This window comes from Emys orbicularis, chromosome 2, assembly GCF_028017835.1.
Source record: "Emys orbicularis isolate rEmyOrb1 chromosome 2, rEmyOrb1.hap1, whole genome shotgun sequence".
In the NCBI taxonomy this organism is placed as follows: domain Eukaryota; kingdom Metazoa; phylum Chordata; order Testudines; family Emydidae; genus Emys; species Emys orbicularis.
The window spans coordinates 210,680,429-210,699,976 of NC_088684.1; the positions used below are offsets into that span (position 1 = coordinate 210,680,429).

General features: G+C 46.6%; 1 protein-coding gene across 18 annotated transcripts in view; it reads left to right on the top strand.

Moving 5' to 3' along the window:
* Positions 1-19,548, top strand: part of CLASP2 (cytoplasmic linker associated protein 2) — a 288,662-nt gene that overhangs the window by 38,286 nt on the left and 230,828 nt on the right. For all 18 annotated transcript variants that reach the window (XM_065398871.1, XM_065398877.1, XM_065398874.1 and 15 more), the window contains exon 7: positions 15,962-16,032. In XM_065398871.1, the coding sequence (XP_065254943.1) occupies positions 15,962-16,032 (71 nt within the window). The remainder of the gene's footprint in view (positions 1-15,961; positions 16,033-19,548) is intronic.

The following is a 19,548-nucleotide window of genomic DNA, read 5'->3' on the forward strand; positions in this document are numbered from 1 at the left end:
TGAACCATGTTAATGAAGTGTGGGTTCTCAATCATACGGAAAGGAGAGTTGGTTGCATAAACAAACCGGACAATTTTTTCATCAATTACCTCCTTTTTGTAATTTGCTGGTTCTTATCACAAACTTATCTATGGTTGTTTCTTGATGATGGAGATTTTTTTTTTTTTTTGCTACAGGTAATATACTGTGACATACATGATGTGACTGAAACACTATAATTGGCAGATAACTCTGAAACTATAGAAAACGATGGTGATCTTGAAGGTGGATAGTCTTCAGAATCCTGTATGTTGAGGATGGATTCTCCTAAACAAAATAAGTCAATGCAGTTATTTAATTTATTATTACCATACTGCTCATTTAGTATTACTCATTGCATTCACTAACACTCAGTACTACTTTAAAGGTGAAATTGTAAAAGGAAGATCTGCCTATTTCAGCTATTTATTTATCACAACTGCATCTAAAATGATAGTAACATAGAGTAACAACTATATTTTTTTCTCAAACATGAGAATTGAAGAATAGTCCAGAAGGAAGACAGGCAGTACTTAAGAAGTATGAAATAAAAAAGTTTACCAACCTGAAGATCCTGCATGTTCAGATGTTCCTTTCATCATCTTCAATGCAGCTTCCTCCTGAGAAGGAACACTTCTCATGATGTTGTTTCATTCGGGCAACCGGGCCTTGCATTTCTTCGTTGTACTGTTCGCATTTTGCACGCATGCCTGTCTTACCCACAGGTAGAGGAACTTCATTAAAATATTCCCAAACTGGGTCTCTTTTATGGCCTGCTGCCATTATAGGTTTTCCCTTCTAGTGAGAGAATGGTATGGTAGATCTCAAATCAATGAAGGCTACACTCAGAAAGACCTCTGGAATATGCTGCTCAAACAGTTTCACTTTTGTTTCTACTGCCTGTCCCTCCCTTCTCACATTTATCTCCAGACTACTTCTCCTTGTCCAGCTCTATTCCGCCCCCAACAATCTTCTATTCATTGAACTTTTTGAAATTTTGCAGTTTTAAAGAGAGGTAAGGGATTGACACTATGTACATAAATTTGCAGAGGGACAATTCGTCTCTTTGTTCTTGGCTTGCTTGCTCTTAACAAGCATGTTATCTCTGGAGACACAAATCCACAGTTTGAGAACTGCAAAACTAAGCATCTCTGATGGTATCTTTTAGACTGAGCACTGAGTCCCATTGGGTAGATAGAAAGATTAACCTAAATAATCTATACAGAAGCCCCTGGAACCCCATAAGATTGGATCCCTAATCCATGAACTATTGGAACTCATTTACAAAACTTTTCTTAAACATTACATGACTATATTGTCTCATAATATAGAATTAAAATTTATAATCCCTATTCCATGATGATATCTTTGAGCTATAATGTATCTTAATTAAAACTATCTTTAGATAGGGTTTTTCCTCAAAAAGCATTTTATCAAAAAAATCAGATTTAAATAAAATCATATTTTTTTTTAAAAACATTGATTTTTATCCACCCTGGAATTGGTTATAGTAACATTAGCATGTGAACTTATTTTCTATGCTAGAAATATAGACGACAAATAAGCAGCATATAGATGATAAAGGGAAAGACCTATGTAAGAGGTGGCAATAATTGACCTTTCAGCACTGAAGTATTTAATTACATCTTACTTGGCAAGAGTTGCTACCATATCTAGGATAAATTTTCATTCCACTATAGCCTGCCAGAGGTGAAATTAGGGATATTTCAGGGCTTGTCTATGTGGGGATATTAATCAACAGAATTATAGCAGTATAATTATTACCCTGGAGTGGCACCTCTATGGCGCGGTATAAGGGGCACTGCATACTCCCCCCACCCTCAGTTCCTTCTTGCCGCCAGTGAAGGTGCGTCGGAACTGCTCTGCTCCAGCTTGGCTGCAGCTTCCCTTTTGAACTCTTGTTCGTTCATAGTAGTACCTGTAGTTAAAGTAGTTTAGTGCGCCCAGGTCGGGGCATACCCCGGGCTTTAAGTCATGCGACACTTGCAGGCGGCCGATGCCAGTGAGTGATCTGCATGTGGACTGTTTACGCTGTCTTGGGGAAACCCATCTCAGCAATCGCTGCAAGATTTGCAGCTCTTTCATGCCTCGGACCAAGAAGGAAAGGGACATTCGGCTCCGAGCCATTCTCATGCAGTCGACGTTGACCCCGACTCTGGTGCACTGCTCCGAGTCGGCACCTAGTACCGCGGCGGCGGTGCGCGGCGACCCTTCGGTGCCTTCCACCAGCCGGCACCGCCCCCCGTCCGTGGGGCATGCCAAAAAGGCTAAGAAGAGGTCTTCTCCGCCGAGACACCGGAGCAAGACCAGGGGAGAGACTAGGCCCACATTGAGCAGTTCGCGATCCCCGTTGAATTTGTGGGGCTCTCTGCCCAAATTCGAGGACTCCCTCCAGGAGCATGACAAGGAGGAGTTCAAGGCTCTGGTGGCAAAGGGTACAGCAGCTGACAGGGTGACCCTTCAGGCAGCGTCAGATGCCACGGATATGACCGCAAGGTCTATGGCCTTCACGGTGTCCATGAGGAGGGCATCATGGCTCCTGCTGTCTGGGCTATCCAGTGAGGCGCAGAACTCCTTGCAGGACGTTCCGTTCAATGGCAAGGCCCTGTTTGCGGAACAGACTGACGTGAAATTGCACGGCCTGAAAGATTCCTGCACAACGCTTACGACCCTTGGCCTCTATGTCCCAGCTCCGGCCAGGACCAAGTTTAAGCCTCAGCAGGCTCCCACCCAGACCACCCACTCTAAATATGAGCCCCCTTATAAAAAAATCAAGGGACTATCAGAAACGCCCGCAGAGGCAGTCCCGGTCTGCTCCCCAACCTGGGCCGTCCAAGGGCAAAGAGGCAGGAAAACGTCAGTTTTGACGGGATGCCCGGGGCGACTTACCAGTTCCTACCAGGGATCAACCCGCAATAAAGCTTCCCTTCTCCAGCCAGTTGTGTGCTTTTTCTCTCAGAGTGGTCGTGGCTGACCTTGAACCAATGGGTCCTCAACACCGTCTCCTGGGGCTACACCCTCCAGTTTACCTCTACCCCGCCCAACCACCCTCCGTCCCCGTCCCTCCTGGGGGACCCCTCTCACGAGGCCCTGCTCAAGCAGGAGGTGGGGCGGCTCCTTGGCCTAGGAGCAGTGGAAGTGGTGCCAGCGGAGTTCAGACACAAGGGTTTCTACTTCCGCTACTTCCTTACCCTGAAGGCCAAAGTGGGGCTCAGGCCCATTCTGGACCTGCGAGGCCTAAACCAGTACATGGTAAAGCTCAAGTTTCACATGTTCTCTCTGGCCTCCATCACCCCGTCCCTGGATCCCAGGGACTGGTACGCCGCCCTTGATCTGCAGGACGCGTACTTCCACATTCATATATTCGAGGGGCACAGACGTTTCCTCCGTTTCATGGTTGGGCAGGAACACTACCAATTTACAGTCCTCCCGTTTGGCCTGTCCACTGCTCCCAGAGTATTCACAAAGTGCATGTCTGTGGTAGCAACCTACCTTAGACGTTGTGGGGTTCAGATCTTCCCCTATCTCGACGACTGGCTGGTCAAGGACAGCTCCAGGTCGCAGGTGCGGGATCACGTGGCACTCCTCCTGTCCACGTCCGCCACTCTGGGCCTGTTGGTAAATGACACCAAGTCCATGTTAGTCCCGGTGCAGCGCATAGAGTTTATTGGGGCAGTCCTGGACGAGACATTGGCCAGGACCTCCCTCCCACTGGACAGATTCAAGACCCTAAAAGGGCTCATCGACACAGTCACAAGGTTCCCCGTGACCACAGCCAGCGCGTGCGTCCAGCTTCTGGGTCACATGTTGGCGTGCACATACGTGGTTCGCCACGCCAGACTCAGGATGAGGCTCCTCCAGCTCTGGCCTCTGTGTTCTCCCAGTCCAGAGACAGGATGGACAAAGTCCTCACTGTGCCCGAACCAATGATCGCCTCCCTAAAATGGTGGTCCTCCCTCTCCGAGGAACATGCTCCATGGGGTCCTGTTCAGGGGCAGACCCCCATCAGTGGAGCTGGTGTCGGATGCATCAGACCTGGGGTGGGGAGCCCATGCGGGGAACGTTCAGACCCAAGGTCTGTTGTCCGTGCAGGACCTTGCTCTGCATATAAATGTCAAGGAGCTCAGGGCGGTCTGTCTGACATACGTGGCCTTCCGCTCGCACCTGGAGGCAGAGTGGTCAGGGTTCTCACGGACAACATGGCCTCGATGTTTTACATGAACAGGCAAGGTAGGGCCAAACACATTTTCCAGCAGGACACTCCCTGAATAGACCTATTTGCAAACAGGTACAACAGAAAGTGTCAGCAGTTCTGCTCCCTACAAGGCCACAGTATGGGTTCCATCACAGGTGCCTTCTTGCTGCCTTGGACGGGGCAGTTTTGTTATGCTTTTCCACCTATCCTGCTCATGCAGAGTGCTGCTAAAGATTAAGTGAGACCAGGCCTGGGGTATTGTGATAGCCCCGGCACGGCCCCACCAATACTGATTTGCCACTCTACTAGACGTTTCAGTGGTGACTCCAGTCCCATTTCTGTTGCACTCAGACCTGATCTCCCACCTGAGCTCCTTTCATCTGATGGCCTGGAAGCTTCATGGCTCAGTCTCAGAGAGCATGCTTACTCAGAGCAAGTTTGTAAGGTTCTATTAGGTAGTAGAATGTCCTCCACCAGAGCTACTTACCTCTTGAAATGAAAGCGGTTCTCGGTCTGGGCATCCCAATGTTGAGTCTCGCCGATGCGTTAATCCATATAAAAAATTCAGTATTGCACCGGAAACAGCAAAACTTAGCAATTACACCTGGCAGCAATATCAGCTTTCCACCCTCAGATGGATAACCAATCTGTTTTTTCAAATTACAGATTCCTCAAAGGCTTAGAAAGGTTATACCTTCAAGTAAGGAAGCCGGTTCCTCCTTGGGACCTGAACCTGGTCGTGTCAAAACTTGTGGGACCACTGTTTGAGCCTTTAGCAATGTGCTGCTTATTATGCCTCTCCTGGAAAGTGGTTTTCTTAGGGTACATCTACAGTACGAAATTAATTTGAAGTTATTTTATTCGAATTTCCAGAATCGAGTTTACATTCGATGTTGTGTCCCCACTAAAGCGCGTGAATTTGGCGGAGTGCGTCCACAATACCGAGGCTAGCATTGAATGGCGGAGCGTTGCACTGTGGTAGCTATCCCACAGTTCCCGCAGTCTCTGCTGCCCATTGGAATTGTGGGTTAAGCTCCCAATGTATGATGGGGCAAAAACATTCTCGCGTGTTTTTCTGGGTGTGTGCCGTCACTTGCTCCTCCCTCCGTGAAAGCTACGGCAGACGCCATGCTGCCAGCAGACGGTGCAGCACGGTGCACTGCCTGTCTCCTGGTATGTTGAATCCACTTCGAATGTCCCCTCCTCTTTCATCTAACCATTTCCCGCCATTTCTTGGCCATCATGAATAGAGCCGCACAGCTTCCGCCGCTTTCTCCAGATTGTCTCTCCTGGGCTCCCATGGAAGCTACAGAAGAGAACAATTCTCTGCTGTTTCTCGGCCATCGTGAACAGAGCCGCACAGACAATCTGGAGAAAGCGGCGGAAGCTGTCCTGGGCTCCCATGGAAGCTACAGAAGACAACAATTTAGCGCCTTTTATCAGCCATCTTGAACCGAACAGCTCATTTCGCGCCCTTTTTCAAGGATTACCCGTGCAGGCGCCATTGCGCGGCAAACATGGAGCGCGCTCAGATCTCTGCTGCAGTTTTGACCATTGTAAATACCTCGCGCATTATCCAGCAGTATGTTCAGTACCTGCAAAACTGGGCGAGGAAGCGACGACAGTGCGATTACTATACTGATGAGGACGTGGACACAGACGTTCCTAGATGCACGGCATGTGGCGATTGGGAGATCATGGTGGCATTGGGCCACGTTCATGCTGTGGAACGCCGATTCTGGGCCCGGGAAACAAGCACAGACTGGTGGGACCCCTCATAGTGTTGCAGTGGCTGAGAAACTTTCATATGCATAGGGCCACTTTCATGGAACTTTGTGACTTGCTGTCCCCTGCCCTGAAGCGGAAAGACACCAAAATGAGAGCAGCCCTCACAGTTGAGAAGCGAGTGGCCATAGCACTGTGGAAGTTTGCAACGCCCAACAGCTACCGGTCAGTCGGGAATCAGTTTGGAGTGGGCAAATCTACTGTAGGGGTGCTGTGCTGCAAGTAGCCAACGCAATCATTGACCAGCTGCTATCAAGGGTAGTGACTTTGGGAAATGTGCAGACCACTGTGGATGGCTTTAATGCGCTGGGGTTCCCTAACTGCGGTGGGGCGATGGAACGCATATCCCCATCTTGGCCCCAGCACACCGTGGCGGCCAGTACATAAACCGCAAGGGGTACTTTTCCATGGTGCTGCAAGCACTGGTGGATCACAAGGAACGTTTCACTGACATCAAAATGGGATGGCCGGGAAAGGTGCATGATGCTCGCATCTTCAGGAACTCTGGTCTGTTTGAACAGCTGCAGGAAGGGACTTACTTCCCAGACCAGAAAATTACTGTTGGGGATGTTGAAATGCCTATAGTTATCCTCGGGGACCCAGCCTACCCCTTAATGCCATGGCTCATGAAGCCGTACACAGGCACCCTGGACAGTAGTAAGGAGCAGTTCAACTATAGGCTGAGCAAGTGCAGAATAGTGGTAGAGTGTGCTTTTGGATGTTTGAAAGGGCTCTGGCGCTGTTTACTGACTCGGTTAGATCTCAGCACAACCAATATTCCAATTGTAATTGCTGCTTGTTGTGTGCTCCACAATATCTGTGAGAGTAAGGGGGAGACTTTTATGGTGGGGTGGGAGGTTAAGGCAACTCGCCTGGCGGCCAATTTCACACAGCCAGACAACAGGGCGATTAGAAGAGCACAGCAGGGCGCGCTGCGCATCAGAGAAGCTTTGAAAGCCAGTTTCATGACTGGCCAGGGTATGGTGTGACAGTTGTGTTTGTTTCTCTTGAAGTTACCCGCACCCTATATATATGAAAGGAAATAAAATCAAAATTGTTTAAAAACAGTTCTTTATTATTTGATGCACAACGCATTGAGAGAAATTAGAAGGTAGACTGGGGGAGGGTGGAGGTTGTGTTAGGGGGGTGGAGGAGGAGGGAAGGACAAGTCCAGAAACCAAATCAAAAGTTCGCATATGCCAGCTTTCTGGTGCTTGGGCGATCCTCTGGGGTTGAGTATGTGGATCCCTGTAGCCTCCCCCCTCGTGTTCTTGGGCGTCTGGGTGAGGAGGCTATGGAACTTGGGGGGGAGGGAGTTTGATTATATAGGGGCTGCAGTGGCAGTTTGCCTCCATGCATTCAGCTGGGCCCTATCAGCGTGGGAGGACTGCATGAGCTCGGCGAACATGTTGTCCCGAGTTCGTTTTTCCGCCTTCTAATCTGGACCAGCCTCTGGGACGGAGTAGATAGGGGCCGCGTTGAAACATTTGCACCTGCAGGAGGAGAAAAAGGGAGGGGAGTATTTTTAAAAAATACATTGCAGAGAACAAAGGGGACACTTTGGTATGAGTAAGCCATCACACCCAGACAGGCAACAGAATTCATCTTGCAGGCAGCCCCTAAGGGCACGCGGGGTTCTGCTGCTTCTACATTGATTTCAATGCTTTCAAACTGCTGGGCCCCCTTTCTCACAGCAAGCAATGCCTGGTGGGTTTGCCATATAAAAGGAGGGCCTGCAGGCTCTCTGGGATGATCACTGCACACAACAACCCCCCCCCCTCCCCCGCACCCACCACGTGGCTCCGATGAGGCTCAGAGCAGGGATGAGCCCTTTACACTAAACGCGAACAACCCAGCGTGACTGGGTTCCCCCCACACCCCTCACCGCGTGGCTCCGATCAGGCTTTCACTCACCAGAAGTACCTTCTCCAGGGTCATGGACCAGGAGCCCGCCTTGGGAGTGAGGGGAGGCTATTGGATCCAGCATTAAGATTAGTTCCTGGCTAGGGGGGAAAACAGATTTCCCCACTTGCCGCCCATGCACTGTCCTCCTCCTTTTCGTCCTCCAATGTCTCTTCCTTCTCGCTCCGTGCAACTCCCCCCTTGCAGGTGTCCACGGACAGTGGTGGAGTAGTGGTGGCCATCGCCCCCCATAATTGCATGGAGCTCACGGTAAAAGCGGAATGTATGGGGCTGTGACCCAGAGCGCCCGTTTGCCTCCCTGTCTTTTTGGTACACTTATCTGAGCCAAGGAGCTCAGGCATCTCCTCAGTCAGCTCCTTGAGTATACTAGGATGCATTTCATCAGGCCCTGGTGACTTGAACACATCTAATTTGTCTAAGTAATTTGTTACTTGTTCGTTCCCTATTTTAGCCTCTGATCCTACCTCATTTTGACTGGCATTCACTGTTAGATGTCCAGTCACCAGCAACCTTCTTGATGAAAACTGAAACAAAGCCATTAAGCACCTCTGCCATTTCCACATTTTCTGTTAGTTCTTCTCTTCCCCCCCATTGAGTAACGGGCCTACTCTGTCCTTGGTCTTCCTCTTGCTTCTAATGTATTTGTAGAATGTTTTCTTGTTACCCTTTATGTTTCTAGCTAGTGTGATCTCGTTTTGTGCCTTGGCCTTTCTAATTTTGTCCCTACATACTTGTGTTTTGTTTATATTAATCTTTTGTAATTTGACCTAGTTTCCACTTTTGGTAGGACTCTTTTGATTTTTAGCCAGGCTGGTCTCTTGCCATACTTGCTATCTTTCCTACACAGTGGGATAGTTTGGTCTTGTTCCCTTAATAATGTCTCTTTGAAAAACTGCCAACTGTCTACATTGGAGTTTTCTGGAAAGAAGGAACTGATGGAACGTGCGTTTGGCTGGGTGCTTTATACCGGTGCTAATAGTGTGTGGCAGCATAGGGCACTGAGGGAAAAATTTCTAGCAGCTATGTGCAAGGTGCATGCACACCAGAGTGGAATGGATATGTGCAACACATCTCTGAGAAGAACAGCTACAAAAGGTTAATAAACCGTTTTTTTCTGGAAATAGTTGAATTGGAGAGGATAGGGTTTCTGAATTCTGCAAGGGTTGTAGATGGCACCCACATCTCTGTACTTTGCCCACCAAAAGGGGCGAGTGAATGTGTGAACCAAAAAGTTACTGTTCATTCACTCTGCAAGGCTTGATGGACTACAGAGGCAGATTCAGGAGTATCAATGTGGGAAACATGGAAAAGGTTCACGATGCGAGGGTGCTGAGATCAAGATTGTACTTGAGGGAAGAAAAGACTTTATTCCTCAGAAATGATGTGATTCTCTGCAATGTATGTGCCATCAGTTACTTTTAGGAACAGATGTGTGGGGTTCCCCACTTAGCTCATGAAACCACACCCCAACATCTGCAACCCCGGAAAAGGGGAATTCAGTTACTAGCTGCAGAATGGTCATTGAGTGCATGTTTGGTAGGCTGAAAGCTCATTGGCGCTGCCTGTGTGTCCATGTGGATGCCACTGTGGCCAGCGTTGTTTGTGTAATTGTTGCATGCTGTGTGCTATATAACGTTTGGTAGGGTCAAGGAGAGTATTGCTATCCAGAGTGGGCGCAGGACAGATCTGGTTTACAAAATCTGTATAGACAGCTGGATTCCACCTGCATGCACAGCGGTCGCGGTTCCCAACATGCAAGGGAAATCCAGGATGCCATATATGCACATACCTTGGAAAAACAGAGAGGCAGAAGGTGGCACGCTGTGCATCTGCTTGGCACATAGTTGTCGGGCTAAATATATTTGTGACGGTTTTGTTCCCCTGTAATGGACAGTCATTAACCATTCATTCCTCTGACTGTTAACTACGGCTGTCAAGCGATTAAAAAATTAATCACGATTAATCGCACAATTAAAAAAAATCACGATTAATCATACGATTAAACAATAGAATACCATTTTAAATATTTTTGGATGTTTTCTACATTTTCAAATATTGATTTAAATTACAACACAATACAAAGTGTACAGTGCTCACTTTATATTTATTTTTTATTACAAATATTTGCACTGTAAAAAACAAAAGAAATAGTATTTTTCAGTTCACCTAATACAAATACTGTCATGCAAACTCTTTATCATAAAAGTTGAACTTACAAATATAGAATTATGTACAAAAAAACTGCATTCAAAAACAAAACAAAGTAAAACTTTAGAGCCTACAAGTCCACTCAGTCCTACTTCTTGGTCAGCCAAATCGCTCAGACAAACAAGTTTTTTTTACATTTGCAGGAGATAATGCTGCCAGCTTCTTGTTTACAATGTCACCTGAAAGTGAGAACAGGCGTTCGCATGCAACGCTGGCTACAACAGTGCTAAGATATTTACGTGCCAGATGCGCTAAAAATTCATATGTCCCTTCATGCTTCAACCACCATTCCAGAGGACATGCGTCTATACTGATGACGGATTCACTCGATAACGCTCCAAAGCAGGGTGGACTGATGTATGTTCATTTTCATCATTTGAGTCAGATGCCATCAGCAGAAGGTTGATCGGCATTCCAAGTTCCCCCTGAAGGTGGTCTCAGAATTCCACCTCAACCAGTATGTTCCCATTCTGGTCTTCCATCCTAAGCTGCGCGCCATCCCTGCGGACAGGGCTCTTCACTCCTTTGATGTCTGCCACACGTGGGCTTTCTTCCTGCACGGAAGTCGAGCCTTTCTCTGCCAGACTGTTTTGTTGCCGTTGCTGACCGCTCCAAGGGCCAAGCCCTCCCCTCCTAACGAATCTCAAAATGGGTCTCATGCTGCATCCGTGATTGCTATAGGCTATCCAACACCCCTGCCACCCACTGGAATTACGGGGGGCACTCAATGCAGGCGCAGACAGCCACATCTGCCTCCCTAGTGGACATCTCCTTGCAGGCCATCTATTTGGGCAGCAATGTGGCGTTCCATACATACTTTCACAACCCATTACATCAGTAGTTCTCAACCTGCGGCCCAGTCAGCACATAGCTGTGGCCCATGTGACACCCTCAGGGCCATACAGGTAGTATATATATTGTGTGGATGCTGACCACATAACACAATAGAGAGCTGCATATGCAGTCCACAATGGTAAATAGGTGGAAAACCACTGCATTATGCCATCGCCGAAGGGACAGCGGAAGACACTGCAATAGGCCGTGCCATACTACAGGCTGCACTCCTCCTTGCACCCACCTCCATGCTGAGTACTCCTTGCCCATGTTTGGAATACATATAGGAACCATTACTCTAAGAAGAAGAGGAGATTACTTACCTGTAACGGAAGTTCTTCAAGATGTGGGGTCCCAATTTGTATTCCAATACCCACCCTCTGTTCCTGTCTGCTTGGTGGTAAATGGGTGACTGAAGAGGCGTTGACCTGCACAGCCTAATATAACCTCACCAGAGACATGAGGCGATGAATGATGTATGCATGGGTCAGTGGCCATTGCTATGAAAATCTTCCGTGTCTGGCACATGGCGCCTACGTGCACCCACATTTGGAATAAAAATAGGGACCACACATCTCTAAGACCCTCCAGTTACAGATAAGTAACCCCATCTTCCAAGTACATCTTACAGCAGGGAGGGGCTCTTCCCAAACCCGTTGTTTATGCAAAACTATTTTCAAGTACCCATCCATGGTCCAGTCAGGAAAAGACAATGGTGTACCGTTAGAGTTATTGGGAAAACGTTGAAACAATTTGTAACTAAAAAGAAACCACTAGTCTTGGAAAACTAGGAGAGGAGGGAATTTCTTCCATGCTGAATCGCCATAGTCTGAGAGAAAGGAGAAAAAAACTGCAGACCCTTGAAAGAGAAGAGGTTTGAAGTGAAGAACATAGAGAGAAAGAGAGGGCCAACATTTACACAGGGTGCTGTCTGTGAAACACTGTATCCCTTTTATGAGAGGGGTCCATTGGGAAACTGTTCAGAGGCAATAGATAACTTATATTAAAAAAAGGGAATTTAGCAAATATCGAAGTGTAAACCCTGATGTTGCATCTGTTTTGTTTTCTGTGTAACTTGTATGCGTTTGTTTTTCATTACTATTTCATCTTTGAATACAATTTTTCTGTTAAATAAAACTTTGGTTTATTTTTACTCCCAAGTAGCCCTTTGTTGTGCAAACAGTATGGATTATATGTGCCAAAGTGAACTGATAACTGGGGGCAGGTTTCACTCCTTCAGGGATGACGAACCAGAGAGGAAAAGTCAGAGTGTTGGTAGTTAAGAACTTGGGGTAGACGGGTTTGGGAAGACTCAGACTGGAAGGGCTATTGAGGTCATCCTGCAAGGCGTAACTGGGCTGGTGAAAGCCAGGGTCAGACCTTTATGCTTGTAGGTTTGTTACTGGTGTCAGGGCTTTGAGTCATAGTAGTGTAGCATTAAGTCATCCAAGATTATAGGGCTATAAGTGACAGAACCCCTTACTGGTTTCACTGATCCCCAAAATGTCTCACTGGTACACCAGAAACTTGCTGAAATATGCTTATGGGACTGGGAGGCAATTCAACTGGAAGTTGACTATAATCTAAGATAGCATACAGAGTTTCCATGGGAATGGAAAAGTGAACCACGAACACCGCCGCGCCCCCTCCCCCCCCCCCCCAGCCCGCTGGCATCGCTGTGGTCTCCTGCCCTTGTGTCCAGCTAACAGCAGTGGAAAGAATAAGACCCAGCACAGCTTTATTTCATTCCCTGAAGTTTCAGGTCAGAACTATGAGCCCCACACCTCTCCGCAGCAAAACACTGCACTTGTATTTATGCAACCGATGGACTAGATCTTTTCCCCACCCCTGTTTCTCCTAGTTTGTGCAGCATGGCTCAGTGTGGGGAGAGGTCAGACACCAAGGACAAGGAAGGTAAAAAATGTTATAATCTTCCAAGGAAGAGAGGACTGCTGTGATGTTATTTGGACATCCGAAGGGTTTCCTTTTCCTTCCTGAACCTCCCTCTCAACCACACCTTCCACTTCCGTGCAGCTCCCTTTTGTTAGGAGACATTAAGACGAGTGAGAGAGGGGAGGAGCACATACACTGTGTAGTCTTCCAATGAAGAAGAGAGAGCTGTTAATTTCTACAACCAACTATACATTTTCTACAACTATGTTGTACCCAACAAGGACTTTTCTAAACCCACTTCCTCCCTTCCCTTGGCATGCATGGCCCCCCAAATTTTTGTTGCCTATGTACTGGCCAGGAAATGTACAGATACAGATGAAATGATTATTCCATACATTGTATAGCTTCTGCCAAATGTGTAATAGTGGGAACTTAATTTTATTGATATATAGCATTATCTTACTCAGAGACCATTAAGGGTTGAGTGGAGTGAGGGCTGGGCTTAAAATCAGGAGTGTGGCATTGTAGCAAGAGGGGATATTGGTGAGAGGGAGGCACTCCATTGTAATTTACCAGCTTTGGGTTCTGGCTCCTGCTGCAGCTCGGGGTCCTCCTGAGGTGTGTCCAGGTGTTGGGAGGGGCTTGCTCTACTGGCTCCTTCAAGTAGAGGTATAGAATGACATGCTCTTTTTCTGGAGCTTCTTCCTTGGACCCTTCTGCTTCCTCACCCTAGCCCTTACCGGCTTCCTTTCAGACAGTAAAACCAGCAGGATTAAGGAAGGGATTGTGAGCCACTTCTGTCTCTGTACTGGGAGCCCTTGAGAGCACCTGGTTCAGCACATTATAGAATGGGCACATATGAGGATCTCTCTTGGAGTGACTGAGTCTTTTGTCCTCCAGTATAGAAGCCTCGGGTGCTTCATGTGTTTTTGTCAGTAGGTGGAATCCGGTAGGTGCCTACCATGAAATTTACCAGTACAGCTAAATGTTTCTGCTGCTCTGGATGAAGTTGTGGAGGGCAATGTACTCCGACCATACACAGTTCAGGACCTGGGTGTGGGTGAAGGACCAGGCGACTAGTCTCGGGACAGGATGTATGTTCACCTGTAGTGAGCTAAAGAGTAAAAGACCTTTCTGAAGTGGTCAGTGCAGTTCACTACTGCTGGTGACAATGGGCAGACAGGGACTTTTATAGATTGGGTAAGGGGCCAGGCAGGAAAGGGATCCCTCCATTGTGTGAATGTGGGTGGAGGACTGTTGAAACTCGGGATCTGCTACATGCCTCTTTCTCCCACACTGGCACAGGTACAGGACTGCCACAGCTGAGGCATGTACTTACCCATCAGGTGTACTAGCTTACTGCCCTCTACTCACCTTACTCCCTTCTACTCACATGCTCCTGGGGTTGAGATTTGACAGTAAGGGGATTATGGCACAACCAGGTGTATGGACAAGTGTACAGTCACTAGTGTAGATGTAGCCTAATTATTCTATGCTCTATTCTTTTTGTAAAAGGTTGACATATTATACGGATATATTCCAAGCCCGGAAAATGTAAATATTATTTTAATTATTTTATATTCAACTGCAATTGCCATCCATTGCTTTCAGGTTTGTCTGTTTCAGTAATACATAGATGCAAGTACATTTTACCTCATAGCACTCAGGGATAAATGAGGAATATGGACGATATTAACTGAATACAGTAAAAGCTTTGTTATCTGGCATGTTGGGGCAATGGGGGGGTCCTAAGTCAAAAATTCCGGTTAATTAATAGGGAGAGAATTTGGGTGTGGGAGGGGGCTCGGGGCAGGCGGTTGGGGCGCGGGAGGGGGTGTGGGGTACCGGATCTGGGTGGCGCTCACCTCGGGCAGGTCCCTGCAAGCGGCGACATGTCCCTGCTGCTCCTATTTGGAGGTGTGGCTAGGCAGCTCTGCTTGCTGCCTCCACCCGCAGGTGCTGCCCCCGCAGCTCCCATTGATCTTGGTTCCTAGCCAATGGGAGCTGCGGAGCCAGTGCTCAGGACTGGAGCAGTGCACCTCCGTCTAGGAATAGTAGGGACATGCTGCTTGCAGGGAGCTGTCCAAGGTGAGCACCACCCGGATACGGCACCCTGAAACCTCTCCTGCGCACCAACCCCCTGTCCTGAGCCCCCTCCTGCACCCAAACTCCCTCCCAGGGTGTACGCCCCGCACCCCCTCCCACACTCTGAACCCCTCGGGGCCGTTCCTCCACCTAGGAGCAGCAGGGACATGTTGCCGCTTCTGGGGAACTACGCAGAGCCGGATAGGGAGCCTACCAGCCCCACGCCAACCGGACTATAAACTGGGCTTTCAATGAAGATCAGAAATGCCGGTGTATAGAAGTTTCCGGTTGGTAAAGTGTCAGATAACACAGCTTTTACTGTAGTTTCTTTTACTGTCTATTTACATGCACTTAGAGTACTCAGCATATTTCTGTTTGTTTTAGTAATCATACATAAAATATTGTTACCTTTTACTTTAATAAGAGTAAAATGTTTAGTATGTTTTGAAAGTGAAATATAACTACTTTTTTCCTGCTACTGGAAAGCAAAACTACTCTTAAGAACAGTAGCTTTATTAAAATAAAACAGAGATTTTGACAAATCTGGTAATTGCCGCCAAACAAATTCAATCTTATCCTTAATTTTTTTACAATATACCCACTACTTTACTTTTTAGAGCTTTACATAAATATGGTAGTATGTGCACATAAAGCATAGTGTATGCCATTAATATAAATGTAAGTAGTAATAGACTTCTGTTTTTTTAAATCATGTTAATTGTAATATACAATTTTATTAATTGCTAAGTGAATTTTGTTTTTGTTAGAATATATGGAATTTATTCAAGAGGAAAAGTCGTTCAGACATTGTTTCCATAGATTTCTAATGGCTGGAATAATAAACAGCTTGAGTTTCAACCATTTGTCTATAAATCTGCTCATGAAGAAAACACAGCTAGAACTGAGTTGGATTTTAGTTTTTATTTTTCATTTTGGGGGTTGGGGAAATATCCCTACTTATTCACAGATGTTAAAATTGATCTTTTCCCTTATTTCCAGGTTACAAGCAATATTTGCAAAATTTGATGAAGTGAGAGACTCTGGAAATATGATTTTAAGTAACATCAGTGGTAAGTATGCAACTATATATTGCTATTCAAAGTCGGAGGTTAATGAAACTCACATCTAACCTTCATTAAGCACTGTAATCTGTTTTGTGGAACTACTAGCATTACAAAAGTGAAGTTCACGTTAATCTGTTTTAAAATATGCATTTAAGCCACAATCTGTTCCACATTAGTGTAATTCTAACAAATGCTTACTCTCTCATATACTGATGGTCTTTTCTTGAAGTCATTGTTAATATCCTTTTCTGCACAGCACTCTTGTACCCCACTATGTGAATGACTAAAATATCTTGCAGTGATTGCTATGATTTCATTACTTACATCTCAGCACCATTGCAGTGTGAAGTTTTGCAGCACCACTGAAGCAATTAGGTCCTCAAAATATGTTCAGAATAGTTACTTTTGTGCTCAGTAAGGGGTAATGAGGAGGTTTCAGAAAAGCTATCTAAATAAGTGTGTGTGATTCCTTATTAGATTTTCATACATTACATATATTTAAGTTAGATCATGTCTCTATCCAGGAATTAAACGTAAATATATTGACAGTTTTTTTCTTTAAAAAAAAAATTTGAGTGTCTATAAACAATTGAAAGAGCATTTTGAAACTGTTGTAGCTATTAGAAAACTTGATGTGGGTTGAAGTAAGGACTCTGATCTTACTCAAGTTCACTGTACTAGCAAATTTACTTCACTAGATTTTTTTTTTTTTTTTTTAACTGTTGTTAGTTTTGATGCAGTTCACTGAAGAAAACTGTTGTGCATTGAATTCCTGTTGTAAATTCCCCATTGTGGTTCTAGTATAGTATTTGGTTGTAGTGAAAGAACAGAAACATCACTCATTATTTTAATTAATAAATTACTTTGAGCTTTGTGTTTTAAGTGAAAGCCAATTATAAAAATTAATACTGCAACTAAAAAGGTGCTGCGTCAGTGACTTCAATAAGACTGCTTTTTGTAGCTTTCATCATTTTTTTTCTTGTTGTCTCAGATGTAAGAAAATCCAGATTTACATTTATAGGATTTTTCTGATTGTTGTTTTTTGAGACAAATCTAGATTGCCTTAAAAGTGCATTCTATTATAATTTTAAAAAGTAGAGAAATTAGAGTTAATGTCACCCTGTTTTATTACATATAAATGCATTTTCCAAAAATTAGTATTGTGATACAGCAGGGCCAGGGAGCATGGGAGAGTGGTCGAGGGGAGATATACAAGCCCTAGGCTAATTAAGGTGTGGTTCCCTATAGACTAGGAAAGGTTACTACAGATTAATTGGAGCACCTGTAGTCAATTAAGGCCCTGTCAGGAACCTAATAAAAAAAACCCTGCTTCAGGCAGTCAGGGTGGTACAAGGAAGGAGAGAGGACTGGAGTTTGTAGGTGTGTTGCTGAGATTTGAAAGACCAGAGAACCGGAGGAAGGGAGACCCTGCCCCAGCAGGGCAGGGAGACTACCTCCCACACAGTCAAGGACCAAGGATAATCCTACCCAAGGGGGAAGAGGGTAAGAAACCAGTAGGGGTTGAGAGGGGCTGGGGCTCAGAGTGAGGAGCAAGCCCAAACCCCTTCCCCGCTTCCCTCCTCTACTACCTTCCCGGGCCACTAGCGGGGCCCTCGGTGCCTGAAGACCAGGGCAAGGGGTGGTGTCCTAGCCCCCCGCCAAGAAAAGCACGGGACCCACCATACCAATCCTACGAACCAAGTTTCTTCGTCCTCTAAACAGTAAAATTTGGTGGACACTGTACTAGACAAAAGGCTATAGTGGCCACATTTTGGGAGGGCACTAGGACGTCTGGGATATGAGTGGTTGGACTTGGGCCTGTATAATGCAGTGTAGAAGCTGGAGATGCAGATTGAGAAATGAGTGTAGATGTTGAAGCCTCAGGTTAACAAACCCATGGTCTGCTAATTTGAATTCTATTAACCCTGGGCTTACATTGCAGTGTATACATAACCTTAGGGCAGTGATTCTCAATCTGTGGCCCATGGGCTGCTTGCAGCCCAGTCAGGACACAGCTGCGTCCATGTGACATTCTCAGGGCCATATAGGTAATATTGGATGTGGCCCGCAATGATAAATAGGTTGAGAACCACTGCCTTAGGGTATGTCTACACAGCAGTATGCACCTGTCCTGACTCGTGTGCATGTGGGCGTACATTAGCCAAGCCCACTTCTGAGATTCCATGTTACAAAGTGGGTGGGTGAGGAAGGTGCATATTATAGCTCAACACGTGCTCTTCCCCATACACCCACCCGAGCACACCAGCTCAGGTTCAGCTCACCTCTTACGTGGATTTGTGTGTGGATTGGGAGGGGGGGGGGTGTAGGAGACATTGGGCATGCAACACAACCCACTGCAAACATACATTGTAGATGTACCATGATACTGCACTCGTTATTGGACTCTTGTATTCTGAGCTTTGCCTCCGTCTTTTTATCTGACTTTAAGCAGGTTGCTTAACATCTCTGAACCTTGGTTATCTTATCTGTAAAACGCAGGTGTTCTTCGAGTGCTTGTTCATGTCAATTCCAATTAGGTGTGCGCGTGCTGCGTTTCCCCCCTAGCAGTATGTCGGGTTGGCTCAGGCACCTTCTGGGGTCGCACCTGTAGGGCGCTGGATATAGGGCCCTGCTGACCCACCACCCCCTCAGTTCCTTCTTACCACCTGTGATGGTTAGCCAGAATGCTCGCTCTTGCTTTGGCAAGCGTGTCTCTAGCAGTTGAAGTTTCATTCTTTTATATAGTTAGTTTACATAGTAGTTAGTAGTTTTACATACAAGTTTCATTTGGGGGTTTCCCTCCACTTTCTTCCCAGTAACGGGGCATGCCTCAATCTCCGGGTTTTAAACCCTGCGAAGCTTCTGGCCAGCTTATGCCAAAGAGCGACCCCCATTCTTCTTTAAAGTGTTTGGGGGAAGCTCATCAAAAAGAATGCTGCAAAATTTGCAGAAGTTTCTGTCCAAGGACACAGAAGGGGAGAGATCAGCGTCTCAAGTTAATACTCATGGAGGCAGCTCTCCATCTGCAATTGGACCCTGAGTTGATGGAGCCAACCCCGAGCATCTCATCATCGGTGCGGAGTGCACTGGCACCGCCGGCGCACGAATCGGTGTCGAGGAAGACTTGAGTAGAGACCCTCGGCACCGACAGGACAGGGTCGGCACTGCTCACATTCACCAGTGCCTCATAAGAAAGAGACCTGAAAGGGGTTGCTCCCCTATGCCCAGAGGGGCGCAGAAGGAGCCCGCCGCCGTGAGACCCACGTTGGGCCGCGCGACTTCGATCTTGGCTTCAGGGGTCACGTTGACTCCTGTCCCTACATGGGACTGGTCGAGTCCAGGCCCCCATCTTTCACCGGTCAGTGAGGGCCATGACCTACGGATGCCATCCATTCTGGAGGCATTCGAGATGGCGAGAGACCTTATCGCCTTCACGGTGCTGCCCCCTGTCCAAGACAGGACAGGACATGAGACCCCGGTGCCGTCCAGGGGCAAACCCACAATGATTCTGCGCCTGTTGCC